Source organism: Quercus robur, chromosome 2 (assembly GCF_932294415.1).
Source record: "Quercus robur chromosome 2, dhQueRobu3.1, whole genome shotgun sequence".
Classification (NCBI taxonomy): domain Eukaryota; kingdom Viridiplantae; phylum Streptophyta; class Magnoliopsida; order Fagales; family Fagaceae; genus Quercus; species Quercus robur.
The window spans coordinates 37,442,691-37,469,539 of NC_065535.1; the positions used below are offsets into that span (position 1 = coordinate 37,442,691).

A 26,849-nucleotide genomic window follows, 5' to 3' on the forward strand; every position below is an offset into this window, starting at 1 on the left:
CTTGTTCAATGAATTGAGAACCACTATTTTGTTTAATTAGAGGCTCATCGAAGGGCTAAATAAGATTTGGTGTCTGTGTGAACCCAGGCTAAGATTCACTAATTTCGAGTTCTGCCTCTTTATTTAATATTTTATTTTATTTTTTTGTGAACCTATCATCTCTAACATAACATTAGTGCGTGTCTCCTTCATTAATTACCTTCTAAAGTCCAAAACTTTCCCTCATCCAAAATCATTTGAGACATTTTCCATTTGGAACTCTCAAACCGTAATTGAATTTGACTCTTCTCTCAATGGCAACAATTGTCGATACTTTGATTACTTTCAAAAGATTCAACCTCGCATGTTCAAAACAAGAAGCAAATCTACTTATAGGAATCTAATAACCGTATTTCTTTCTAGTGAAAGAGAATGATCTTGCTCTACAACATCATAGATTGTCAAAGACAAAACAAAAACAAAAAACAAAAAATCAATCATCTATGTTTTTTTTCTCAAAATCGCCATGAAGATATATGATTTGGTAAATGCATGTCTGCCATGCACTTAATGGTTTATTTATTCACACAAAAAAGAAAAAAGAAAAAAAAGTGATGCATTTGATTAAGTTCTATGAGGCACCTTTTAGATTAATAGGTCTCGTGAGCTATCCATTAGATTAAGTCCCACGAGACATCCATCTGATTAAGTCCTATGAGGCACCTTTTAGATTAAGAAAAAAAGTATACCTTTTCAATCATATAACTTCAACCGATACCTTGAATGTTATCGTTATTGTTCTAAACAATGATATACCTTTTCAATTTTCTTACTCCCCCATAACCTTAACTTTTCCTTTTACTAACTTTTCATATATATATATATATATATATATTATTCTATATTGAAATAGTATCATAGTCATATATATCTTGCATTCTCTAATATAATATTAGGTAGAATCATGCTAAGAGCATTGGCACAACCCCAAGTTGTAAATTTATAGTATCAAAACCATAAAAATGTGTATTATCTAAAACTCCAATTGTAAAAAAAAAAAATTTACAATTGTACTATAGTATCATCTTATAAATAAGACCATCTTTTAAAGAAGATGGTACTTTAGCAAAATGATATTTTAAAAAAATAATATTTTATTAGGTTTTGGATTTAATTTAGGTATTGGGTTATATTATTTTATTGTGTAGATATATTATTTTAATGTGTTGTATGGTAAAATAAAAAGATGAAATGTTAAATATATTATAAAATAGTATAGTATAATATATAAATACAGTAACTTATAAAATGATAAAATGGGATATTTTTTAGAAATCAAATCTAATACTCTAAAAAAAACCCATTGGCCAAAAAAAAAAAAAGTAAAATAGGAAAAGTCTTATTTGTAGTTCACAACTATATGTTTAGTCCTTATTTCTCGAAATATGTTTGAAAGCGACATAAACTGATTCGGAGACCACGTGTAAGGACGAAGGAGTACTACCACTACCATTGTTGTTTTTTTTTTTTTTTTGATGAACCAACTACCATTGTTGTTGGATCAAAGATTCAAACGAGATGTAGAATAAAAAATTAATTAAAAAAAAAAAAAGGGTAGAAAGGAACATTGATCTTTCTTGGCACTTTATAACACAGCCGAAGCAGTACCTTTCTTTAGTGACACACACTACCCCAATAGCCACATTTTCGCAGAAAAAAGAGAGAGAGAGAGAGAGAGCTAATCTTTGCAAAAGGAAAGAAGACGGCCCTTCTCCTTCTTCTGGGTTCTGTACCAAAATAGATCTTAATTACCTGAACTGAAAAACAAATAGTTGCATTGATTGAGGCAGAGGCAGAGGCAGAGGCAGAGAAGAGAATCCAAGGATAGCTTCTTGGTTAAGCGGTTCACAACCACTAATTAAGCCAAAGCTCAAAGGTATGACTCCTCACTCATCCACTTAATCTTTTTATATTTATCAACGTTGCCATTTTTCCCTTCTCAGTTTCTTCTTCTCTCTCTCTCTCTCTCTCTTATGCTTTTTTTTTTTTTTTTTTTTTTTGTGGTTATCTTTATTTTCTTACTTATATGGTCATTTCTGCTAATGAAAAATGAAAGTATATGAGATATGAAAGTTATATGTATTTGGTTTTATTGATTGGTGTTTGTCGAGTGTTCTTTTTTCTTTTCCATGAGAAGTTGAATTTAGTTGCCAAGTGTTTTTTTAGAATGAAGATCACCTAATTGATTATCTTTCCTTATTTTATAGAAAACTATCACTAGATTTTATTTTATTTTTTGGTTCTTTTTTAATCCTGGGCAAAACCCAAAAAAGATGAAGATCTCTCAATTAATCAACAAATTCTTAATTTGATCTGTAGCCAAGAATGCCCAGAAGTGTATTTTACAAGACTCTCCTCCTTATTTTATTTTTAATCATTTCCATTTTCTACTTGGTGCTTTTTCTTTACAGAACCCTAGCTAGCTACAATGACTTAAGAAGTTAGAAGTTCCTCATTAAAAATTAAAAATACAAAAAATGTCAGAAGTTAGAACTCATAAATCTGTAGCTTTCCACCTTGAGGAATGGATTAGATCAAAATTAATAATACTCCCCTAATCCCCTTTGATATCGCATCATTGAAACCAAGCCAATATTGGCTTATATGATCTTTGGTTTTTTTTTTTTACTGGAAATTAGATGGACGTGCCACGTGTCCAAACAAGCTGGACCATACAATAATTAACTAATAGGTAACGTAGTAGGTAAAAAATAAAAAATGATGGGATGTGGCCATTGATTATCTATTTGTGTTATTTATAATCAACTTTTTCAATAAGATTTAATCATGCATAATAGAGGAGCACATGCTATGCGTACATGAAAGTCAATCTTATAAGTTATAACTAAACGAATAGTATTTAACCAAAAAAAAAAAAAAAAAAAACTAGACCAATAGTTAGTGCGTGACACGTCAAACATTTTGGTTTAATAGGCACTAGTTAAAAAACATTTTAAGTATGAGAAATGCTAACGAGTAACGAATGTGCTTGGGTAATAATTAATAATCCATTTAAAAAAAAATTTTATGGGAAAAAAAAACAATTAATGTTTTGATAATTTTTTTCATTTTTCATAAAAGTGGTGTCAGAACTTTTCTAAAATGGATTGTTAACCATTACCTATCCTTTAGCATACCCTTCAAGTATTTATCTACTTTTTTAGGAAAGCTAGGAAAGTTATTAAGCAAAAGTATTATAATAATGCTTTCAAAGTGTGAGGCAAAAAAAAAAAAAAAAAAAAATTTCCTTTGCCAAATAAGAGTGTCCTTTTCCAACATTTTTTTTTTTTTGGGAAGAAAAATATAGGTTAGTTCTTAGGATAGAAATTTAGAATGAATTCAACTTTATTGATCTATATTTTACTCTCTCCCTCTCTTTCTCCTTTTTTTTTTTTTTCCTAATCCTCTTAAAAAAGCAATGTTGAGGATTATTTTATTTTATTTTGTTAAAGAAGAAGAAATGGGGTCAAATCCACCTCATAAAAATTATAAAAAAAAACCCTGAATAGAGAGTGGTGATGACTCATCCTTTCTCTCTCCATTTTTGGATTTATCCTTACTACTTACTATCTTACACATGCCTTAATTAACATCTTTTTATATAATGTTTAACTTTTAATTAGACTCTCATATTTCGAAAAATAAGCTTTTGAAGTCTGACATTTTTTTTTATTCTAAAAAAAAAAAAAATCTGACATTTTTATACATCATTATTTTAATATATATATATATCTATATATAATTTGATTTTAATATACATTTAAACCCTTAGAAGTTGTTTGGGTCGATAGAGTAGCAAATAAGGCAACTTACTCTTCGGCCCCATGGTCTTTAGAAAATTCCTTTTCAAGTACCTTTGATTTTGGGCAGGCCCCCTTCTTTTGTTTTGTCATCGAGGAAGCTGAGCTAGTTAGGTAGGCTAGGCTTGCTCCTCCTTTTTTTATCTACTTTCTGGTTTTCTAATAATATTTTCACCTTTATTTAAAAAAAAAAAAAAAAATTAAGCACGCATTTCACATGGAAGAAATCACATCTTACAAAGTTTTTACTTACTTCTTTCCTAAAAAAGAACTATATCTTAGAAAGTTTGAGTCCAAAAGGGGCGCACCTTCATGTATATAGACACTTCAAACGACTGAGGGATGTATCAGTATCAACTATCAAGTATCAACCTAGGGTGAAAGACAGGACCCCCTTAAATTCATACCTTGTGCTGCATCATAAAAATCAAATTCTTATGTAATTCGTCCATTTCTGTTGTGTGGTGCGCATATTAGTTTTAATTTAAATGACAAAATTTTGAATAAAAATCACCAAATTATAAATAAAATAAAAAAAAAAAAAAAAAAAAAAAACAAACGTATGAAGAAAGCTCACAGATGGGTCAATTTGAATTCACAACTTTTATAAAAATTAGAAGTTTATTTGTTTTGAGAAATAATTTTTGAACTGTTTCTTAAAAATTACATAAATGTACAACTAAGTTTAATTGTGTTGCTAATTTGTTAGCTGTGTATGCTGTGTTTCTGATTTTTTTTTTATTTGGTTGGAGGATCTGCTAGCTCAGGTTTTGAATGGTGTGCTTTTTGATGTACCATGTAATTTTTTTTTTATTAATAATATATCTCTACTCTTATTAAAAAATATATTATTTTCTTTTTATTTCAAAGGAAATTTTTTTTTACGACATCATTAAATTATAACAGATTTGAGGTGGTATTGAATTTATACGATGTGTCACAAGGTAACTCAACCCTATTCCTGTCGTTGTCATAGGGAACAATGCTTGGGTCCCAAGTGTCAATCAATTACACGTTGCTTAACAGTAATTTTTGCCTCTCAGGCTCGGTGATCGCAATCCCTAGAACTCTAGAAGGTCCCATGTCAAATTGTCAATGACCCCCACGAGGCCATGACTCAACTTTTTCTCTTTTTTTCTCTCTTTAGGGTGAACCACACTAACAATTTTTTTTAGTGTCAGTTTGGTATTTTATAGTTTTTGCCTATTTGGTAACTTACTTATTAAAAAAAAATATAATTTTTTAATAATTTTTGTGTTAAATGTGTGATGAGCTAAAAATTAGCTTTAAAAAAAATTAAAAAGTTAACTTAATAGCAAATTAAAAGAGATAAGACAAAAAGTAAAAAATCAAAAATATTTATTTATTTACCCAAATGGATACTTATTAATAAGGTTTTGTTGGCAGAGGCATAGAAAAATAACAAAAATTAATAAAAATATAAAATTTAAATTAACAGAGATCATAGGTGGACTCAATTAAATAAATTGCATGTATTATAAAATTCTACATATACAAGAATTATTTTTATTTGACAAGACAATGGAATTTTCGTTTTGTGGAATCATTTTATGGTAAAAGACAGAATGGTCACAGGCTCACAGCAAGGATGTGACAAAAGTACCATCGGAAAGGAGGCTAGTCACATAGATTGTGATTATTATTTAATATTTATTGATGAGTACTACTACAGTACTACTACTACACCTGGCACGTTTTCCTAATAATCACCCAAGTTGCATAACATAAAAGGATGCGCAAGGCAGAATGGAGAAATATTTTACCCTTTAATTTCATCCTCTCAAGTGGTCACCACGTAGCTAATTAGTAATTACCAGTTACCACTGCACCCTTGGGTTGATTTGATACCTCTCTAGAGGGAGGGAGGGGAAGTCTTGGGTTTAAAGTTGCAGGGAGGACAGTATATTATTACTTTTTTTTTTAATAAATATTATTTTTAACCATCTAAAAAGAAAGAGAAAAAAAATCACATAGTTAATTAATAATTTTCATACTAAAAAATCATTTTCAAGTCGTAAATCATGTTGTATATATATTAATTAGAGCCAATCCTCCCTTATATAGAATAGGATATGTAGTTCTCTCCGTCTTTTGTTTTTGTTTAATAATCTTTTTTTTTTGGTAAAAGAAAAATAGGTAAGAGGGGTGATTAGGGCGACTTCCTTACTTGAATGACTTCTTTACTCTACTTATTTTCGGACGAGACTCCATACTCTTAGTCTATATAAAGAATTTACTTATTTTTTAGGTCAATTATTTAAGATGAAGATAGGATATAAAGAGTTAGCATCAGTACACAGCTAATTATTTGAGTCTCAAACCCAAGACTTAAGACTTGGCGTATCTTACCAACATAAACTAAGCCAGCCGAATGTTATATGAGACAATATGTATGATGTAGTCACTTCACGTGAGTGTCCTAGCTAGGACTACTCTATATTTAGGGTAATCAGATTATATAAATAAATAAATAATAAAACTACCTTTTTCGAAAAAGAAATAGAAGAAGAAGAAGTAAATAGTCGACCTTCTTCAGTCAAAAAAAGAAGTAAATAGTAATAATCTAATGTTTAAATCAAAAGATCAAATAGAATGCTTTGAGACAAACAGAAAAACATTGGGAACAAAATAATTAAAGATGCTTTCAAATATGGCACTAAATTATGGTATCTTGTTAATTATTATTATTTATTTTTTTTGCAAATTGCAATTGTGTCGTATGCTAGCTGCTGTGGTCCATTTTGTTTTTTGCTTTTGAGTTGAGAGTTGAGAAGCTTTTACGTTGAACAATGAACATGCATGGCACGTGGCAAAAACTGTGCTTTTGTAGCTTACAATGAATTTAGAACCCTACGTCGAACAACATGCCACAATACATGTATGTGTAGCAAAACTGTTGTTTTGTTTAGCACTTAGCTATTTCTATACGCCGAAAATGGCACAACATTTACTTCCTTTTGTCGTATAGTGTGTTGGGGTATAATTATAAGTGTATTGGGTTATATGTGTATTGTCTAATAATTTATCAATGCTCGTGAGTCGTATATATAATACATATCCAACAAATAAGATCGAACAAAAGCTTAATAAAGAAAAGTGCTTAATTTAAAATTTAGATATAAGAATATAACACATTTCTGAAGGCAAATAACATAAGTTTGGCACTTTGGCTTAATTGTTAAGTCTCAAATGATAGTGTTCTAGCCAGTGGCCGGTTTTAATTAGTTCTCATAAGATCCATGAGACTTTGTGTGTGGGATAGAGAATTATATTAACTCAAAGATTAATTTAAGTATTTTAAGAAGGATTTGGCTTCTGTCCATTTTAGTGAAGCAATGGACGTAATATGAACACAACATATATTCAAAATAGGCCATGTGTTGGTCTTGTGGTCTGTCTGCACTGGAATCCTGTACATTAATGTTTAAACCATTTAAAATTAAAAAAAAAAAAAAAAAAAAAAAAAAAAAAAAAAAAACCCTCAATGAATGATGAAATATGAAGCTGTTAATTTATCCTAAAGTCTGGAAGCACCCTCACCACATGATGCTATTGGCAAATCTAATGACTTGACCGGATAGATAGAGTGGGATCGATGTCTTTGTACGTAGTTTGTAGCGATGGTGGCAAATAAATTAGGAATTATTCACGCGGTGGAGAGTGGGGTCAAGGTGGTTGTGTATGATTTATTTATTTATTTTTGGTGACAAATCTTTTAATTTTTCTGGGAAAAATATTTATTTTTCCATTCAGGTAAAAGAAGAAGATGATAAGTATATATATATATATATATATATATTCTTCAGTGGATTAGAGTTAGATTTTAACCAAAATATAGAATGGAATTGAATGGAAATGATTAATTATGTTTCCAATTTTTAATAAACAAAAGAAAAAGGTTAAATTGATGGAAAGAAACCAAATTGCCCATGCATGCTTAGGGATTGCAATTCGATTTGGTCGGTGATTTTCCATTTTTGAAGAAATAATTAGAGATCTTCCAAAGGAGTCTGTCCCCTCTCACCTGAGCTGAGCTGGGTGGACATGAATTGATATCACATATGCATGGGTCATGGCTCGTGGGTCCTGCACATAATATTTGACTCTCATCTCATCTCATGTGGATCTAATAATTTCTCTCAATTTTCTTATATGCTATCATAACATTCCTCATGTGGATTTAATACTTTTCCACAATTAATTTTCTTGAATTTTTATTCTCAAAAAAAAAAAAAAATTTCTTGAATTTTTTAACATCATCATCATAATATTAAAATTCTTGGCTTGTTTGTTACTAGTATTTAGTGCAGGTGCAGTGCACCTAGCAAAGGGGGAAAACATTAGTGTAGGTGCAATGCAATAGGTTATATATATATATATATATGCAATAGGTGCAATGCAATAGGGGGAAAGAAAGAAATTGAAATCCAATTTTAATAATTTGTAATTTACAAAAAAAAAAAAAAAAAAAAAAACTATTCTTATTGTCAAGAAATCAATATGGTTGGAATGCATCGTTTTTTCTTTATCTTCGTGTTATATGCGTATGCCTTGATTAAGTAATTTTATAGTTAAAGTTCTCATAAAACTTTCAAGTAACCTTTTTATTATTAAAATTTGTATACTCATTCATAAGAAAACAAGATGAGAACTACTATCTCATAAGATGAGAAATACTATTGATGATAGGTAACATACTAACATCTGATTGATTATTATATATCTTGAGAAAAAAAAAATGATCTTGAACTGTTTTTAATGCAAAAACAATCTTGGATTTAGTTCCAGGATCAAGTTTCCAAGAGATAGAGACATGTGTTTCTTAATTGGTTTCCTGTCACAAAAAGTTCAAAACAAACCCATCACATGATACTGGACAATTATAGAAAATATTTATCTAAAGTTTTGTAACGCAATAACATTCTCTAATTCTCTCTAGTCTCTCTACTTCGTAGGTGTATTTATTGAAAATGCAACTTATTTAGGGTGTGTTTGTTTTGGGTGAAAATGGTTTCAGGAAATCATTTTCTGTAAAATAGGCTGTTTGGTTGGTTTTGAAAATAGAATTTTCCGAAAATCATTTTCATTTGACCGTAAAAAAGAAGCTTTGACCACGGAAATTCATTTCCGTTCCTATTTTCACTTCAAATGATTTCCGGAATTGAGACATGCAAAGAGAGCTCACAGACGCGCAAAGGGAGAAAGAGAGAGAGAAAGAATGATCTCGCGAACGCGCAAAGGGAGAAAGATCGCGCCGTCGATCGCGATCTCGCCTTTGCGCCGATCGCGATCTCGCGAAGCACCGCGCCAATCGCGATCTTGCGAAGCACCGCGCCGATCGCGATCTCGCGAAGCACTGCGCCGATCTCGCCTTCGCCTCCGCCGTGCGATCTCGCCCCTCGTCGAACCCAGTCGCCTCTCTCTCTTCAATTTGACCGAATTTGATGATTTTTTTTTTCTGGGTTTTGTTTGTGTTTCTGTATTGAGGAATGAATGATATTACATATTTGTTTAGCAACCGAGAAACTGTGAGAAAATGTGACTGGATTTGACCGGATTTGATGATTTTTTTTCTGGGTTTTGTTTGTGTTTCTGTATTGAGGAATGAATGATATTATATATTCGTTTGGCAATCGAGAAAATGTGAGAAAATGTGAGCAACAAGTAGAAAATGTGTTTTCTATGGTATTTTCAAGAACATAACCAAACACCAGAAAATATTTTTCGAAACATTTTTTGAAATGCAACTAAACACATGAAAATATTTTCCTTTCCGGAAAATAGTATTTCCGGAAAATAGAAATTCTTTTACATGAACCAAACACAGCCTTAGGTTCAAATCTCCTGTTTAAGGGGGAATAAATTATCCATGTTGGAGATCGACTCGAATAATACAGCAGAAGTTATCATCATTTATTGAAAATTCAAACTCTCTTTGAATTTTCAAGTTGTCAGGAATATTCAGTAGTCATTGGTCAGCAATACCCATTAATGTTTACCCTTTCTTTTAGCTGTATGATTCTTTTATTTCTTTGTCAAATTACAAATGGGGAAGTTGAGAGCATCTTTGTTTGAAAATTCCATCCTACTTTGCTTTCTTGAAGAATTCTAACACATTTTTTAAGTTCCCACCCAAACCTAACAATCATTTTCTTCAAAATCGACCAAACTATGGCAGCAAAGAATAATAGCCAAAGCATCCACGCCATCTAAAACTGATAGTGATCGCAATCAACAATTGATGAGCTTAGAGATTTTTTCTTTTGAGAAGAAATGAGATATTTATTATTATTTTTTTTTTGGGACAGAAAAATGTTGAAGAGGTTTGTACTATATAAGAAAGACAACAGAAAAAACAAAACTAACGACCTCCACTGTTTCATGAACCATGATTTTTATTTTCCCCATGGTGTTATTGTCAAAATAAAGTAGTTGTGACAATAATATTGTCGGCCTAGCTTCAGCTTCAAGTGTCCAATGTCTAGTGTTGTAAGTTAGTGACTAAACCAACATCATAGATCATGCAGGTGGACTTGGTTTTTAGGTCTAATGCATTGGACCGAACCAGATGGTGACATATGTTTAAAAGTGAACATGTGTCGGTATTTCAACGCTCCAGTGCCATTGGATCCAAGCATGGCTCCATGAAGATGAAGATGAAGATAAAGGTATTTGAATTGGATGCGACAGTATCCTTAAATATGAATATTAGACAAAAATTAAATAAAAATGAGAGAGAGAGAGAGACACCATGGGTCCCTTCCAGCCGACCTGCCACTACCGTACAATGTCCACACTACCCCTTACTTGTTAGTAGTCATTAATAGTAATAATAAATGAGTGCTTTGTAGATGGTGGTTAAGGTTAAATTTTTTATTATAAAAATCTTTCAATTTTTTGGATGTAATGACATAAGTTAGTTAAAAAAAGGATTTATTTATTTTCTTTGATTGCTTCTCAATATAATGGAACTCAATAATTTTCTCCTTAACCATCTTTTAAGTGTAATGCTAACAAAAGCTATAATAATAAGAAGTGCCTACTGTTTTTTGAAATAATAATAATAATAAGTTGTGGAGAATTTTATAATTCATCTAGTTTTTCCTGATGTTTTAAAAGGAAATGTTGAGACAGTGTGTTAAACCTTAAACCTTATTATTTTTAAGAAATGATACTCTATCCAAGATAATCAATTTCTTTATCTTTTAAATATCTCATTGATTGATGGAAAATTATTGAATATTCTCTCATCTCATATGAATTATGAGTTCTACCATTAATTTAATTAATAGAACTTACAGTTATGTAAAGTTATGTAAGAAGAAGGAGTACGCATTTGTGATATTTCGAGAGTATTCAATAATTACCCCACCTTGATGAAATGTTATTGGTTGAGGGTACAACGAGTCTAATATTGGTTTTGGACTTTACCTAATATTAAATAAATTAGTCCAACTATCAAAAGAAAAAAATAAATAAAAAAATTAGCCCAAAGGTCAAAGCAGGGATAATAAACATGTAGTCCATGACCTCCCCCACTGCCGTTATTTTCTGGCAACGTAGGTGCTTACTTCTTCTTATTTATTTCTATTTCTATTGAAAATTGCAAGCTTCACTTTGATAATTTTGTTGTGGCATTTTGTTTCCGCTATATCTTGAACAGATATGAAGCAAGGTTCAAAGCAACACCAACAAGAGGTAACTACTACTCTTTCTTATTCTTGTTGACGTTGTATAAGTATAAGACACGTGCGTATATGTAGCTGTTTTTGGTATTTGGGTTTTGGATGACGAACAAAAAAGAGGTAAAAACATTGCAGAGAAGTAGGGCTGAACTGTATTGTTTGGATTGGTGCGTGCAGCTGTTCTGGCCTAGAGTTGTGATGCGTAAATGGCTTAACATCACCACCCAGGACTCTGATTTCAGTGCTGACGAAGATGAAGAGGAAGAAGAAGAAGAAGAAAATGACGACCAAGGCCAACAACAACAACATGACACTAACAATTCCAACCCTCAGGGTCACTCTCTCTCTCTACTCTCTTTTTCTAGAGCTTTTTTTTTTGAATTTTAGGAACCCATTAAGAGTTTTGGTTAATTGGTTCTGAATATGCTATGAGGACTACTGGAACTGGTTCTTATAATTCTTTTTTTACCTGAATTTATTGGAAATTTGGTTTGTAGATGAGTTTTGAGTGTCAACCATAAGTAATTCTCTGTTCTGGGCTGCATTTTATAGTTTTGTGTAATGCATTTTATGTTTTGGCCTGACTATCAAGTGGGTGTTTGTAGCATTTGGTCAATTGGGAAGACGATTGAAGCCTAGGGGCAACAGAGGGTATGATGGTTGTGTTGATATTAATGGTAACCTTTCAAGTTCACAGTTTCATTTTTTCTAAATTGGCACAGCATGATCAAGATTGACTTCTTTAATAGAATTTTCAGTGGCTTCTTGAAATTGTGGCAAAACTTATTTCGGTGACGGAGGAATAGAAACCATTTGACTCTGCTCTTGACAACTTTTAATTCTTGAATTAAGATCATTCATCCCATTTTAAATTGTGCACAGTTGGATTTGATTAGAATTTCTTATCTTTTGGAATTTTAGAAATTTGATTTTTCAAGTGGAATTGGGTTGAAACAGTCAAAATAGTGGCATTGGAAATTGGGTCTCCAATGCTGGCCAAATGGAATCTAGAGTGATTTGAAATTTAAAGAGAAGATTGCTTGATGTAATTAGTCAACTGTGCTTGCTGTATTGGTTTAGTTTAGTTCTTAAATATGAATAAGATGGTAGCTGTATTAAATTATGTTACTGAAATTAGGTGTATTAGCATTTTTTCTAATCAACAAGTTGGAGAATGCTTCAAACTATGGCAGGCCTTTTCTGGATGAATCTTGAGATTGGCCTCATGGTCCTCTTCTTGCTCATTCTAGTAAATGCAAATATCTGGAGATATTAGATTGAGTTTTTATATTTGGGGAGAGGGTAGAGAATTTGGCCCCCACATGATAATGGAATCATCCTGTAGTATTAGATATAAGCCAGTTAAAAATTACTTTCATCTTCTTTTGGGGTAATGACTCCATTTTATGCAACAACCTGGTTGGTTCAGATGCATATAATTCATAAGTAAATTGTTTAATTTCTGCTATCTTCCAGTATATTTATATATAAATTATTTTTTATTTTTTTATTTTTTTTTGTTTAGGTTAGTGGCTTACTGTAAAAAAAATGTAGTATTATATATCATGTATATTTTCAGTTTTAATATTGTCTTCTCTGCCTTATTTAATTTTTTATATTCTTGTTTGTGTTAATACAAATTTTAATATACTATATATTTTTTTGATAAGTATGTATTATACTACTTTATTATGTTGTACAACATATATTTTTTTGGACCTCAGATGCTTTTCCAAGTTTAAGAAGAAGAAGAAAATCAGAGACTTTTAGGGCACAGTATATAAACTCAAAGGAACTCAGGTATGGTACACTTAATCTAACAGTTAGTTATTGATTTGGGTAAGGGTACAAGTGATGGTCTATCAGTCTGAGTTAGCCAATTATTCTAATTTCTGGTCCTTTTTTTGTCCTAGAATATGTGTTGGGACATGGAATGTTGGAGGGAAACTTCCACCTGACAACCTAGATATTGATGATTGGCTAGATATTGATGAGCCAGCTGATATCTATGTGATTGGGTGAGTGTATGTTTTCTTGAATTTCCCTTGGTTACTGATATTACATTGAAATACAATAAGTTGCCTATGTTATTTGATTTTAGTACATGTATAGTTTGTGTAAAGATAATTGGTGCTTCCGTATTTGCTCTAGATTGTGCTCGCCTGCTTTGTTAACTGTCATAGTTGTTGATATTGCATTTATCTCTAAAAAAATAAAGTGTTCTTCCTCTGTTTTAAATTTTTAATATATTGTAGCAGTCTCTATTCTCTTAATCTGTTGTTTATATTCGGGAGAGTCTTTCATAGAAGCATGACTTATGCTTTATGGTTACAGTCTTCAGGAGATTGTGCCATTAAGTGCTGGGAATATCTTTGGTGCTGAAAGTAGCCGTCCAGTTCCAAAGTGGGAAAACATTATTCGTGAAACACTGAATCGAATTCGACCTATAAAATCCAAAATAAAAAGCTTCAGTGATCCACCTTCTCCATCAAGGTTCAAGCCATCTGATGATATCCCAGGTGTGGAAGAGGAGGTATTGTTTGAAAGTGATAGTGATGTAGGTGAGGAAGTTCATCCATTTGATGAAGATTCCACTGGTTTTGATGGAGTCAAGGATAAACCAATCACCGAGAAAAGCATATGTTTGAATTCTGGAGTTTCAGACTGTACTGGAAGTGCCGGATTGCCATGTGAACAAGAGTTGGAGAGGCAATTTTCTTCTCCAAAGAGGTTGGATAGGTTAAATTGTTTGCGGACAGAAGATTCAGTAGATGTGGAAGCATCAGTAGGCCAAAACACTGGCAAATTAACCAGAATGCTTAGTGGATCTGAAAGGATTGGTTTGAGCTGGCCAGATCCTCCACTAAACTTGCTATCTCAGCATGTGTTAGAGAGACCAAATTCCTTAAGACTGATCAGGTCCTTTAGGGGAACCAAGTCTTTCAGAACATATAGTTCTTTCAAGTCAACCACAAATGAAGTGCCATCACAGTTAGCTTTGCTTGCAGAAATTGACCTTGAGTCTCTTTTTAAGAGGAAACGAAGATCATCATTTGTAAGGATAGTAAGCAAGCAGATGGTTGGGATTTTCCTCACTATATGGGTTCGTAGGAGCTTGCGCAGACATATTCAGAACTTAAAGGTGTCTACTGTTGGTGTTGGTGTTATGGGCTACATTGGAAACAAGGTTTGCTTCTTTTCCTTGCATCTCTTTGCATTTTTTGTGAATTCTTTTTGACTGTTCTGATTGTTTTATTTTCATTGTTAGAGTAATGGATTTTTTTTGGGATTACTAATTAGTTTCACTAAGAAAATACAAAAGGGATATAATCCTAGTACACATGATGCATACAAGAGAAACACCCCAAAAAAAAACTGTTTTTTTTTTTAATAATTTATTTATTATTTGATAGTTAGAAACACCCAAAAACAAAATTAAATCTAAAGTTCAGAAGATCAAGGAAATCCGACATGTGCGAAAAGAGAATAAACAAGTAGTTCCTGTCCAATAGTAGAGAGACATCAAGAACAAATTTTTAGCCTCCTTACTGATCACTCACATAACTCGAAGATACACACATCCCTTCTCTCCAAAATTGCTAGATTATACACAAAAGGAATTGACTTTCAAATGTCATCATTGCATCTTCTTAAGAAAATTTTCTTTCTAACATGCCAATAGTTTAACCACTGCTCTTGGCATAACCCTCCTAACCCTGAATAAACAAAACACTAGATGCCAATAGTTTATCTCACCAATTTCACAGTATGAAGAAATAAATGATTTATTAACTCCCCACTCGATCTACACATACAGCACCAAAAGAAAAGAGTATTCCACACTTGCTCAAACTATCTGTTGTTAAGATCTACCCCAACATGTCAAAGGGTTTTACTTGCATTGCATGTAATGTTATTATTATTATTATTTTTTTATTGTGGGCTTCATACATCAGTTCTGTGTGATTTGTATTCTTCCAAATTGCCATATTTTCAATGTTAGTATCATTATCACATCTTCATGGCCTAAGTTGGAGTATATCAAAAAAAGGGATTGTGGTAATTAATAACAATAGGACAAAATTGATTTTTGGTCCCCAAAGTTTGCAAGTTGAGCACTTTCAGTCCCGAAAGTTTCAAATGCTCTATCGGTCCTTCTGTCTTGTTTTGGTAAATTTCATGTGTACATGGCTAATGGAGCAATGAGGTGACCTATTTTTAATGACATGGCTTTGATTTACAAACACCCCCCCCCCCCCCCCCCCCCCCCAACAACAACAACAACAAAAAAAAAAAAAAAAACCCAGCCAGTTTACCCTACCCAAACCTGTATTTTGAATGACATGGCATCGATTTTTTATATTCACTGAAAAGATGGCAGTGATTATCCAGATTGCATCTTCCTTAGAAGAGCAAATCTTGTATCACATCTTTACTTGCTTCTTTACATACAATTGTTAGGCACTGAATTCCTTCTAATCTCTATGCCTTAGAGTTTTAGGCTTCCCCATTGGGATGCTTTTAAAGGATCTAAAGTGGAACCAACTAATGAAACAATGTATTTTGTACAGACTATGAGAATTGTCCCCACTTTTATCCATTAAGGTCGAAAATTTTCTCCTCCCTTTCTTATTCATGATTTCATAAGCTAACAGAAGCTATTACATTATCGATTGCTGAAGGCCTAATGTCATATTGTGAAGTTTCTGTTTAGATTGGTGCTGTGTAATTAATGAAGGTGAGAAGCTGCATATTAGGATCCATGAGGCTTTGGCAAGTATCTAAAACTTGAATTTTGTGCCTGTCAAGCATGTTTATAATTTAAAACTGTTAGAATTATGGTCAAATGATCAAATTCACCATTTTCTAATTTTTTAAGCTTTTGAAACAATCGGTAATTTATTATGGTATTAGAGCAAGAGGTCTTGAGTTTGATTTTTGTCTCCATTCTACCTCTCATTTAAAATATTAAAAAATCCCACATGTTGGGTCCCATTTATTAAGGGGGAGTTTGGGCCCACCCGTGAGAGGGAATGTTAGAATTAAAATGATTAAAGTTATCATTTTATAACAGCTTATGTTTTTGTGACAATCGGTAATTTATCAAAAACAATGTCTCCTATGTAAGAAATTATGCCATAATTATCAACCTTAAAGATTAGATATTGTCTACATTATGCATGCATTTGAAACTTTTTGGATGATCACATCAGAACTTCTATGTGGCTTGCAATCTTTTGATGTGAATATTTGGAGATGAAAGCATACCTTGCAACTAAATAATGAAATCCTAGGTCCTTGCTTCCCCAGCCTCATGATTTGATATTCAGCATGTAGATAGTAACTGTTAGTGTAATTAATTTTGATGGGTAATATTAATTTTTTTGTTTTCACTTTTGAAATCCATGTTAGCTATGGCAGTCTTATAGATTTCATGACAGTTGTTCAATTTTCCAGGGATCAATCTCTGTCAGCATGTCCGTATATCAGACCCTTTTTTGTTTTATATGTACCCACCTGACATCAGGTGAAAAAGATGGAGATGAACTAAAAAGAAATGCCGATGTGCGTGAAATACATCGAAGAACTCATTTTCATTCGTATTCTGATATTGGGCTTCCCAAAAGCATCCTTGATCACGAGTAAGTATATGCCATACCATTGCAAAACTCTGAACTCTTCTTTCTCTCTCTCTCTCTCTCTCTCTCTCATTTCTTGACAAGGATTTTTTTCTTTTCTTTTTTGGTTTATTTGGTGGTATCCTTTCTCTCATATGATGGTGGAAATAGTTAGGGCATGTTTGGTACACTATAATGGTGATTACAATGTAATAAGAATAAGTATTACAAGGAATCTATCAAAAAAGTATTACAAGAAATACAAGAAGCTGTAATGGACTAATTATTTATATTCATCCGTTTGGTGATAACACAAGGATAGAAAAATTCTTAATTTTATCCTTTAGTTTGGTACAATATGATAAAGGGGTGGAATGACATCATATTTTAGCCAAATTTCTTAATATACCATTTAAGAAAAAAATTATATATTTACACTTTTTGTAAGTTATTGTTATGTATAAATTGAAAAAAAAGAGGGTATATAATTAATATTATTTTTATAGGCTGAAAATTAATATCTCCATAAATAAAAAAAATGATAATATCTCCAATGAACATTAAAGTCTCAAAATAACAGCAAAATAATAATTAATATTATTTTGTGCTTGTACTGTTATCAAAATAATTCACTTTGTAATCACAGCAAAATAATGATGTGGTATAATCATAATGATTTAGTTATCCTTAGACATAACAACTAAATACCCAAAAACTGCTATCATAATGATTCAGTTTGTATAGATGATTATATCTCTTGGGTTGAGGATGTACCTGATGTCGTTGCAGAACAGCTTGAACTTGATGTATTACATTTCAGTTTGAATTAGTTAACAAAATTTATCTTGACTTCAAATAAAAAATGGTTTGGTTTGTACTCACAATTAATGAATTGCTGCGTACATGATTAAGGAAGCTACCAAAAAAGAAAAAAAAAAAAAGAATCTTCTTCACACCAAAGAGAGAGAGTACCTAGTAGGGAAGAGCTTAGCGGCAGGGCATGGGGCTTTTTATTTTTTTATAGCAAAGGCTAAGAGATAGAAATTACACTCCTTTTAATAAGAAATAAATACACTTCATTTTAAAGAATAGCTATTCCTAAGGAATAACTATTACAAGTAACAAAAACACAATCAAACAATTGAATGGTTATTCCTAACTCCTAATGAATAATTGTTACATTACAGAGTCTATTACAATGTACCAAATGTGCTCTTAGTTCTGTAAAGAAGGGATTTCATTTGCTAATGTGGTAGTTAGGTTCTATTTATTCAGCTGCAATTCTTTGTTTGTTCTTCAATGTGAAACATCTCTTCTGTTATATTCTGTCAAATAGTATTGTTTAAAGCTGCCCTTGAGCTTGGGTCAGCTGGTAAAGGGATGGGATGGGATTTTCATAAGTCTTAGGTTCAAATATTATCAACCAAAGTGGAAAAAGAAAATAATTGTCTAGAGCTCTTTAGTTTTAGAGTGACTTTTTCCAATAATTTTATGTTCTAAGTGCATGTTATCCTAATAATTGCCTTGTTCAAGCCCAAGTGGTTATTTAAAGTTGTCATAATCTAAATGCATCAGTTTCCATCATATTTTTGAGGAAAAGTTTCTAAGTCTACTACACATAGTTCAAATATTTCTATTGCTACTCTAGCGTTGTAGCAAATCTGTTGGCACTTACATTTCTCTTCTATTGCTAAGTTTTGGTGGCCTTACTGTCAAGGGTATTGGGTAGTCTTTGGATGGAAGAGTTCATGGATACTAGTTGACCATCCAAGGCATTGAACCTAGTGTTCAAATTCTCAACCTTTGCTCAAAGGTCTTGGATGACTTCATTATATTTTATAGGGTTTTGTGCAAGGAACTAAAAGGAGTTTTGTGTTGTTACGGGAATTCAAGTATGTTCTTGATGGTATCAGAAGTGAAAACTAGGGTTTGTGGATTTAGGGTTCAAGTATGTAAGGATGTGTGAGAATGGATGTGGATTCTTGTGGATGTGAGGACCAGGATAAGGGATTTAGGACATGGTAGGGTTAGGTGAGGCTATGGAAGACTGTATATGATGATTTTGAAGATGATTGTGGAAGGGAAAATATACTAGTGTTGAGATGGTGCAATTAGGGTTAGGGTAAAGATTATGGAAATGGAATGGGGAAAGATCTTGTATGAAAAGATGGATGAATGAATGGAAGTGTGTGACTTCTTTGGGAGAGTCACCTCCTCCAAGTGAGACTACTTCAAGGGAGTCTCTACAGTCAAACAAGACTATTCAAGTCTAAGCACACAGATGATGAGCAATTTTATTCAATGCATAGAAATGAGAGTTTAAGCATGCATTTATACTACCGCAACCCTACTCTCATTGGCCACATGGCTCTATCTTATTGGTTCACTAATCTCCCATGTGCAACTATTAAATTCATCATGTAAATCTATGAATTACACATGTGATATATGTGATTATTGTACAGCACTTGGTCCATCTCATCTAACCACTTGGTGAGTATCCATTGGTCTTAATGACCAACAAAAGTAGGTGCTACCAATATCACCATTTTGCACAAGGCTAGGAGTTTTTCCAATCTGGAAATAGTAAATAGAGCCCACTAAAGAAGTTATTGGCACGATAACTAAATAAAGAGAAGCAACACACATGCCATGCACTGTTTGAACACTAAAGGATAGCCCAACGTGTTAGCTTGTGAGTTAGACCACGTTGATTGGGACAGCCTAATACTTTAGAATTCCAAGTCCAACTATATTGTTTTGTGGATTTTGGTGCGAGCCTGGGTTTAGTTGCTGGCAGTGGTTGGATTACGGGGTCTTGGTGGTGGTGGCTTGGGTTTTGGGTTTTTTGTGTTTGGAAATTTGGGGTTTGCAGGGTTTTTTTTCCTTGGTGGTGAGGATGGTATTGGTTGACAGAGGAGGGTGACAGTTATGGTGGCTTTCTTGGCTTTGCTTGAAGACTGGATTGGGATTCATTCTTTCACTGAAATTTGACGCAAGGAAAAACCGAAAGAAAAAATAAGATAAATCTAGGAATCAAGACCAAGTGAGATAAAAAATCTTAAGAAACAACACTTACAGTTGGTTGGATTCAGCACCAACAAATTGAAAAAATATCAACTGAAATTTTATTCTTCATAAACATTTTTCCCCATAGAATACAATAGAATGCTTATATAGACTACTAGAAGTCTAAACTAAACTCTAATCCAAATTGACTTGAATCAAAGCCTAATTATTAAATTATGAGAATACCCCTTTAATTTAGGATATTAGATAAAATACAAATAACCTAATTATCTAATAAGACCTAAAATAAAATCCAAATGACCAATGATAAAATATATTTGACTTCTGAAATTAAAAAAAAAAAAAAAAAAAGTCTTCGTGTTCCTTCATTTTTTCAGCTCAGTATACTTAAAAAGGATGTCTTCATAGATCTTAAATTTGATGCTAATGATGGTTGAGCTACATTAATCTCTTTATAATGTAAAGTTATTCATTCATTTTGAATGTCGTGTATTTTCTTGAATAATACATTTATATCCAAATTGGCGAGAAGAAAATATTTATGTATTAGTTACACACATGGATGTGGTATAAAGATTTCTACTGCTCAAATTGTACTAGCAGAACGACAGATTGCTGATGTTTGTGTCAAATTTTGATAGCACTTCTGCAATTAAGCTAGGAGTGGGAATAATTGAATATCTGTAGCTCCTCATAGAGATACCATATCCTCATCCCGTCATATATTACAATAATCTGTCTGAAATGTCCTATATAAAAAAATATGTTTGATATTAAATTAATTTTCAGCTAATTTTCAATTTCATTTTTCTGATATACTTCAGGAGTTATGTCTTCCTTATTTGAAAATAATTGGGTTAATGACATTATCTTATTTTTTCTGCAGAAGGATAATTTGGTTGGGTGATCTGAACTACAGAATAAACCTGTCGTATGAGAAAACACGAGAACTTATTTCCAATAAGGATTGGTCCAAGTTGGTTGAGAGTGACCAGGTAAATTATCAAACTTTTTATGATAGTATGTATTACTGAAGTAATTTATATCAGTGTAGCACTATAAATGCCCTGGTCATTTCCTGTTATTTACTATAAAAGACAAAAGTGATGGGCTCACTTCAAATTATCTTCAATAGTAGGCCAAGAATGTATATTGTATTCATCAAGAAAATGTAGTAACTTGTAAAATGTGAAGCAATTGAAGTTGTATTTCTTAAACATTGCAAAATTTCTGGAATATCGCCTTATTCTGGTGACAGATATGTGAAAAGATTTGTTAGCAATTAATTTAACATGTAATTAAATTAATTCATTCTGGTGACAGATAATGTTCGCATGCAATTATTTATTCCTTCTGTCTGTGGTTACTTCTCCATTATCTTTATTCATCTTCTTCACATGCAAAATTAACTAAAGAAAAAAACATTGCAACACAGTAGAATGTAACATGCTCTAATGGTCTTGGAGTCTGTGGCTATATTTTTATAATGGTTTTAATTTTCTGGATATAGTATACGAGAATTGAAGTTTCTAGATAATGCTTTTGCAGTTAGGCCTTTCTAGGTGATATATTATCCCCAAATAGAGATATATGCTAAAAAGAATGGGCAGATCAATGTTTTCTGAATATTGAGTATTTGCATTGCACTTGTTAATCTTTTACTAAAATATATATATAAAAAGAAATAAAAGACAATTGAATTGCAGAACTTAGTTTTAATATTCATAGAAACCAATGCTAACTTAAACCTGAAGCCATCAAGTTGAGCGTGGATCACCAATGATACAACCATATGACTGATTGTCCATCCCTTATATCATTAGATCTCTGTTTTATTGTATATTAATTTTTGGGTTCTAGATGCCATAACATATCATGACACAAAATTCTATTATATGTTTATCCTAAGATGTGCATTATTGACATAAAGTCAATAGACTCAATACTGCTTGGGAAATCAATAATTAAGAGAATTTGAGTGAAAGTCTAGCGGAGCTAGGGAATCATAAATGAAAGGCATTTGGAGCTTAAAGTTGTTAACTTTGAGTTGCATTGAACCTGTAGTTACTCAACAATTTTTTTTTTGTTGAATAATTTTACTCTTTATTGTAGCATTATTATTTATATTTTTAATTTCTTAAAAAAATTGAGAAAAGTTGTGAACCCCTTTCTTGAAACTTTGTCCACAGGAGAGGGAGGGTTGTGAGTGAGGATAATAAATATCATTAAGAGAACGTTTGTCTCCTATGCATAATTATTTTCCTAATGAAATTTCAAGCAAACATGCCTGTTCACATAGTTGTATGTCTTTTGATGTTTTGAGGTGCTAAATTTCAGAATATATATCTTTTCAGTATCATTTATCTGCCATTGCAAACAGAAGGCAACTTTATCCTTTTAAAAGATATAATTATGTAGAAAAGTAAGCCTTATAGAATGCCTATTTGGCTTTTAATTACATTGAGATCTTATTCTGCCAGCTTCTGCGGGAGCTTAAAAAAGGCCGTACATTTGATGGATGGTTGGAGGGTACCTTAAAATTTCCACCTACATATAAATATGAAGTCAATTCAGAGAAGTACTATGGAGAGGATCCAAAGTCTGGGAGGCGTACACCAGCATGGTATGATTTAATTTGCCTAGTCCAAGGGCTTGATCTCCACTCCTGCTACTATTGTGCTTATTTGGTTGTTCACTCATCCTTAGCAAATGATTAATTGATCATGTTAGAGTGAATTATGATTTAGACTGTACTGTTTAAGTAAACCTTATCCTTCAAATTCTTAGTTAAGTTTACTTTTCTCTGGCATTCATGTGTATCTACAGTGGTTTTTTTAGGGTTCTTTTGTTTGCCTTTTCAAACAAATGCATCTCATCCCTTTCGGCTTGCATGTCTTTGTGGCTAGTGGTAGTTATTTTTTGATGTTTTTCTCCGTATGTTCATCATAGTATTGTTGCCTTTGCTGTGTAAGGTGCATCTCACATGTTCAATAAATTTATGAAGCTTTAACAGTTCCTACTACTTTTTCTGAGTGTGTTTGGATGGAGGGGGAGGAGAGGGAAATAAAGGAAAGGATAGGGAGGGTTTAATGAATCTTGTTGAGATGTTTTTAAAGGGGGAAGGGGAAGGGTTTGAGGGGATTTGGGGCTATCTTAACCCTCCAAACCCTCCTTTTTAATCCCTCAAATTGGGGAAATTTGGAGGGGGAGGGAAGGGGATGGGTTTCACTTATATTAATAAAAAATTAATTGTCAATTTTGCCCTTATGATGTCAATTTATATTTATTTCTTTAAAATTAACAAAAGAAGGTCATAATTGTCAATTTATATGACCATTCATCTATTCCTCTTTCCCCTATTTAATTTTAAAACATCCAAATAAGGGGAAGGGATAACCATTCCCCTCCTCTATCCTCTCCTTCCAAGCCCCCCCCAAAAAAAAAAAAATTACCCTCTACTCTCCCCTCCCTTAAAAACTTCCAAACGCACTTTAATTATTTTCATCTACTGTGTATTTACTTTTCTTTTTTAAAAGTAAAACAAGTATCTATCTTGCCGTTATTAGCTTCAGGAGAACTCATATAAATGAATGCCTGGTATTGAGAAGGTCTAACTGGCAGTCCTTACTAGCTCAGTAGCTTTTCCTTGATCTGCCTTTTGGTGATAGATTCTGAAATTGATTCTGAGAGCTGCATTGTCACATATGTAAACTGAGAATTTTTGTATAGGGAGTGAATATTATAGAAGAAATTGTGTGCAAAGTATTTAGCTTTTATGAGACAGCCATGAAATGGAAGTCTACTGTCCTAAGTAGTATTAACTTGTACAAAAACAAAACGTCTGATTTGACGTCGGGTACCTTATACATACCTGCGAGCTACGTTTACATTGCCATATTGAGTAATGGCATCTTTCCTCTCTTAATTTTACCACTACCACCAACCGAACCATCACCATAGGCTGGGCCTTGGTGTGATGGCAAGTGCCTTCCATAAAAAACTTTAGGTCATGGGTTTAAGTCCAAGAATCAATCAACCTCTCCAAAAAAATTGGGGGTAAGGTTGCCTACCAATCACGTCTCCTAGACCATGAAATAATGGGACTTTTTGTGCTTTGGCTACACCAAAGAGAACTAGCACCATTTCATCATCTTCCCATTTATAATGTAATAAATTATTGCTGTTCTGTGATTGCTCCATCAACTATTGTATTTTGTAATTGTTTACTTCTGCTTTGAGAATTTTCCCTTACATGGTTGATAGGCTTAGTTTTGATTCCCATATAGTAAAAACACATTTCATGACTTAGTGAACATGAAAGTCCCCATAGGTCCTTAATTGAGATCTAAAGAGACTGATCAAAACTAGATATATTCTGATATATGTTTGTCAAATCTGAATCCTTTTTAGATGAATGTCCAATCCTCACTTAATTGTCTGTGATAATTAGGTACCAATAGCATTTATTCCCTCATCGTTTGATGATCAATTTCGTGTGTAAGTTACCTTAGCATTCACTCCTTTTCCAGGTGTGATCGTATCCTTTCATATGGCAAGGGAATGAAGCTACTGAGTTACAGGAGAGCTGAGATTAAACTTTCAGACCACCGACCTGTGACTGCCACATACATGGCTGAGGTTGAGGTGTTTTCTCCTAGGAAGCTACAGCGAGCACTCACATTTACAGATGCAGAGATTGAAAATGATGAATCCATTGTGGATATGGGTATGGAAGTTGGAATGGGCCGCTTAAGATTGGAAGAGGTGAGTAATTTCCATACTAGTATATTTCTAAAGGTGCCAATCATTTTCAACATATTTTATTTTCATGTGGTCCCAGAGCTGGGATTCACCAGGGGGAAAGTCTTCCCTCAGCCTATAAAAGCCCCCAACCCTGATGAAGCCAGGATTTGAATCTCTCTGGTAGGACACCAAGAAGTTTTTACTAACAGGCTGGCACCTTCAAGGGTGCCAGTCTTTAACCCACCCAAACTTTATGTTTATCCTCTCTCTGGCTTGAATGTTTAATCTTTTGTTTGATTGGGAAATTTTTTTCTTGCTTATATTTAGCAACTCGTCTGACACCCTGAACTTTCGTCAAGGTGTGAGTTGGACTTCCTTTTTTTTTTCCCTGCTTCAAAATGCCCATGTGCCTAGTGTGTGTGTGTGTATATATATATACACCATGGTGTCTCTAAAACACAACTAGCTGTCTCGGTTATAAGCTTGGATATAGGATATAGTTACATAACTACATTTGTTGTTCAACTTTTACACCAGCCATGAAACCCAATCCAAGAGCTAAAGGTTGCCATTGGATCACATGCTTCCCCTGCTTCCCCACATATTTCATGTAGCTTAATCACAGATAAACTGCAAATTAGTGGCTGGGGGAATTCATATAGCTTATTATCCTGAGTCAATGTTAATAAATTACACTCCCAAACTAGAAACAACAACATAAAATGCTGTTCCTTCTTTATTTCTTTTTCCTCTTTTCTTTTTTTTCATTATTTTCTTTTGTTGGGGGGGGGGGGGGGGGGGGGGGTGAGCCGTCTATCATGTTGGATCTATCCTATTTTTTCTGTATTCATACTCAATACAATTCTCTCTGGTCATGGATATTTTTTTTCAGGACATACCTGAAGAGTGTTAAGGAAGACTAATATTTGACAACATTCCAAGTGGCTATGGGTTAGAGCTCTTGCAACTTGTAAAAATTTCAATATTACTACTACACTTCACATTCATTCTTTTGATTTCATAAACTTGTCATTGCAGTTAGTGTATAGTTGTCTTATGTAAGGGGGTTTTACCAATAGGTCTTGTAGAGAATACTAGTTCTAAAGTTGGGTTTCTACATGTGTTTTAGTGTATGTATTGTGTATTGAATATCATCGTGATTAGTGAAGAGTTCTCTAATTTTTAGAAAGTAGATATTGTAAAATATAACTGATGCATGTTTGCATGAGATAGTGTTGCTATGTTCAGCCTTGAGTCCTCATTCCATTCAAAATTCATATTTTTATTTTTTAATATAATTGTCATAATAGATACTACCAATGTACCCAGACTCTATGTTTGGCAACAGCTCTGCTGAAGATACAATTGTAAGATGTCATCTTTATATTTTCCAATAGCATCTTTGGGTCCATTTCCTTAAAAACTGTTTACATGGATAATGATGTACTATTTCTCTCTTTTATGATAATTCAATAGATACAATGAAAGAGATGAGATTTGAACTCTGAATGTTTTCGTTAGGAACACCAGGACGAGCTATTTTTTTTTTTTTGATAGCAGGATGTGCTATTTGAGCTACAAGGCTCATGACATGATGTACTTCTCTTTTAACTATTAGGGTTTGATTTGAATTTCAAAACCTTAACACTATAAGATTGCTAAGTTGGATGCGGTAGGTAGAAAGCCTTGATGCATTAGAGCCTATAGGGATGATTTTCTAGGTGAATACGATATGCTCCATGACTGAAAATGTCCTACGCTGCATGTCCACCTAATGCTAGTGGCAAGCAATTCGATTTCCATTATTACATATGAGGGATGTTCCCAAAATCTTTCATCCTTTGAAGAATTTGATGGTAAATGGATTGTTTCCTCTATTTCTGTTTGTGCCAAGTGACTTGTAAAGAAGTTGT

At 32.8% G+C, this 26,849-nt stretch overlaps 1 protein-coding gene across 11 annotated transcripts; it reads left to right on the forward strand.

Annotated features, from left to right (window-relative positions):
- The first annotated feature begins 1,652 nt into the window (after positions 1 to 1,652).
- On the forward strand, positions 1,653 to 26,190 carry LOC126713586 (type IV inositol polyphosphate 5-phosphatase 3). 11 transcript variants are annotated; one of them, XM_050413363.1, is made up of 13 exons: positions 1,653 to 1,915; positions 10,379 to 10,528; positions 11,524 to 11,558; positions 11,681 to 11,879; positions 12,151 to 12,222; positions 13,270 to 13,345; positions 13,459 to 13,563; positions 13,880 to 14,732; positions 17,003 to 17,187; positions 21,080 to 21,188; positions 22,674 to 22,816; positions 24,723 to 24,957; positions 25,829 to 26,190. In XM_050413363.1, exons 3-13 carry the CDS (start codon positions 11,526 to 11,528, stop codon positions 25,847 to 25,849), a joined length of 2,031 nt encoding a protein of 676 aa, XP_050269320.1. In that variant the 5' UTR covers positions 1,653 to 1,915; positions 10,379 to 10,528; positions 11,524 to 11,525; the 3' UTR covers positions 25,850 to 26,190. The 11 variants fall into 11 exon arrangements, with proteins under 11 accessions (XP_050269320.1, XP_050269319.1, XP_050269325.1 ...); XM_050413362.1 differs by having other exon boundaries at positions 10,388 to 10,549; XM_050413368.1 differs by having other exon boundaries at positions 10,388 to 10,549; positions 11,723 to 11,879.
- Positions 26,191 to 26,849: the final 659 nt, after the last annotated feature.